Source organism: Citrus clementina, unplaced genomic scaffold, assembly GCF_000493195.1.
Source record: "Citrus clementina cultivar Clemenules unplaced genomic scaffold, Citrus_clementina_v1.0 scaffold_5, whole genome shotgun sequence".
NCBI lineage: Eukaryota > Viridiplantae > Streptophyta > Magnoliopsida > Sapindales > Rutaceae > Citrus > Citrus x clementina.
The window spans coordinates 17289135-17290880 of record NW_006262201.1 but is presented as its reverse complement, the minus strand read 5'-3'; the positions used below and the strand labels follow the sequence as shown (position 1 = coordinate 17290880).

At 33.4% G+C, this 1746-nt stretch overlaps 1 protein-coding gene across 1 annotated transcript; it reads left to right on the top strand.

The window, feature by feature from the left end:
• Positions 1–449: 449 nt before the first annotated feature.
• On the top strand, positions 450–1447 carry LOC18041660 (kunitz trypsin inhibitor 2). Its single transcript, XM_024184187.1, has one exon. It carries the CDS (start codon positions 511–513, stop codon positions 1126–1128), a length of 618 nt encoding a protein of 205 aa, XP_024039955.1. The 5' UTR covers positions 450–510; the 3' UTR covers positions 1129–1447.
• Positions 1448–1746: the final 299 nt, after the last annotated feature.

Here is a 1746-nt window from a genome sequence, read left to right as displayed (position 1 = left end):
GACCGCATTTTGCAAAAGAATGATTTTTTTAAAGAAATTATAAAAGACTGTATGATTTCATATGTGAAAAATTTGATCATATCTTTTAAGTTTTGAGTGGGGACCATCATAAGCATGATTTTTATATGCAAACTAATAATTCTCTATAGTCGCTCTTAAACGTGTTGCATGTTTTTTTTTTTTTTTTGGCGTTTGGCTAACTTATTTAATTTTTTATTTATTATTATTTCAAGATTATTTGTCATTTGGTTTATTTGGATAGTCGTCTTCGGTGTGCTTGAATGATTTCTTCATAGTTATTATACTGCTGGTGTACACGTGTTATCGTAAAATTAACAATAAAAAAAAAGGTCTCAATAATGCATGAACTATGCATGTATGTAGCTAGCAACCACAATGATTTTATCACATGTGCAGTAATCTGAAGCTTTCTATAAATTCAAACCCTTGTACACCAAATTGATCAACACAACAAACAGAAGTTAGCTATCCTTCAAATAAATAAATAAAATGAAGACTTCATTCGTAGTAAAACTCTCATTCCTTATCCTTGCCTTGGCCACAAAAGCTCAGTTGGGCACCTCAGAATCTGAACCAGTCTTAGATGTCTATGGCAACAAGGTCGAATCCAACCTCGAGTATAAGCTTCTCGAAGTCAAAAATGGCACTAGTGGTGGATTCAGTATACATGGAGGCACAAGTGGAGAGTGTCCGTTGGACGTTGTCCAACTAAGTTCTCCTACGGAAAGGGATCATTATGTAAGATTATTACCGTTTGACAATTCTACAGTTGTCCGGGAATCCACTGATCTCAACTTGATAGAACCAGTATGGACAGTTGGAAACTATAATGATTCATTAGGAAAATGGTTTCTAACAACCGGCGGAATCATCGGCCACCCAGGAGCTAAAACGTTGCTAAATTGGTTTAAGCTTGAGAAAGTTAGTGTCAGTATATACAATCTTGTTCATTGTCCATCTGTTTGCGATTCTTGCGTTAAACTCTGTAACAAAGTCGGCATCTTCTATGTGGACGGCGTTCGACGTCTAGTTCTGGTTCGTGATGATGATCAGCCTCTGCGGTTGGTGTTATTTCCAGCTCCTAATCCTTCAAGATCCTCTATGTAATGAATTACCTAGCTATATTATATATTCTGAATAATTTACCAGGCTAGCTAGTACTCTAATCTCTATGATTAATAGTAAATAAATTAGCTAGCCTGGGATATATTTATGCTGTTAATTTCTACTTTGTTATGTGTAAAAGGGGGAAAAAAATGACGATCGATTCCGTGGCATTTTGGACTGAAGGCTCAAGAGATTGCTAGGTTTGAGTGTTTAACACGGAGGCAATTGTTATTTTCTACGATGTAAACATGCGTCTTGATGGCAACTCCTCATTGGATTTATATATACAAAATGCAATGAATTATGTCTCTTTTTTCAATAAGGATTTTTTAGAATATTTTCTCACTTTTGAGGATTTTTATTTAAGGAATAAATAATTTTTCCTTTGGAACTTAAGTTATTCAAGAAAAAATATAACTTATATGAAGAAAGAAATATTTCTCTTAAGAAAATAATCACTATATATAGGAAGGTCAATATTTCTAGTATGATAAAAAGCGTAGGTAGAAATTGCGTATTGATGGAATTTTTAGGTGTGAGAAAAATGTTAGTAACCGTAATAATTTTTTATGTAGTAAATTTCTATTTCATTATCATTATCATTGACAACCGTGATTT

Excerpts from the sequence above, each read along its gene's own strand:
- LOC18041660 (XM_024184187.1), top strand. The coding sequence starts at position 511 with ATGAAGACTTCATTCGTAGTAAAACTCTCATTCCTTATCCTTGCCTTG.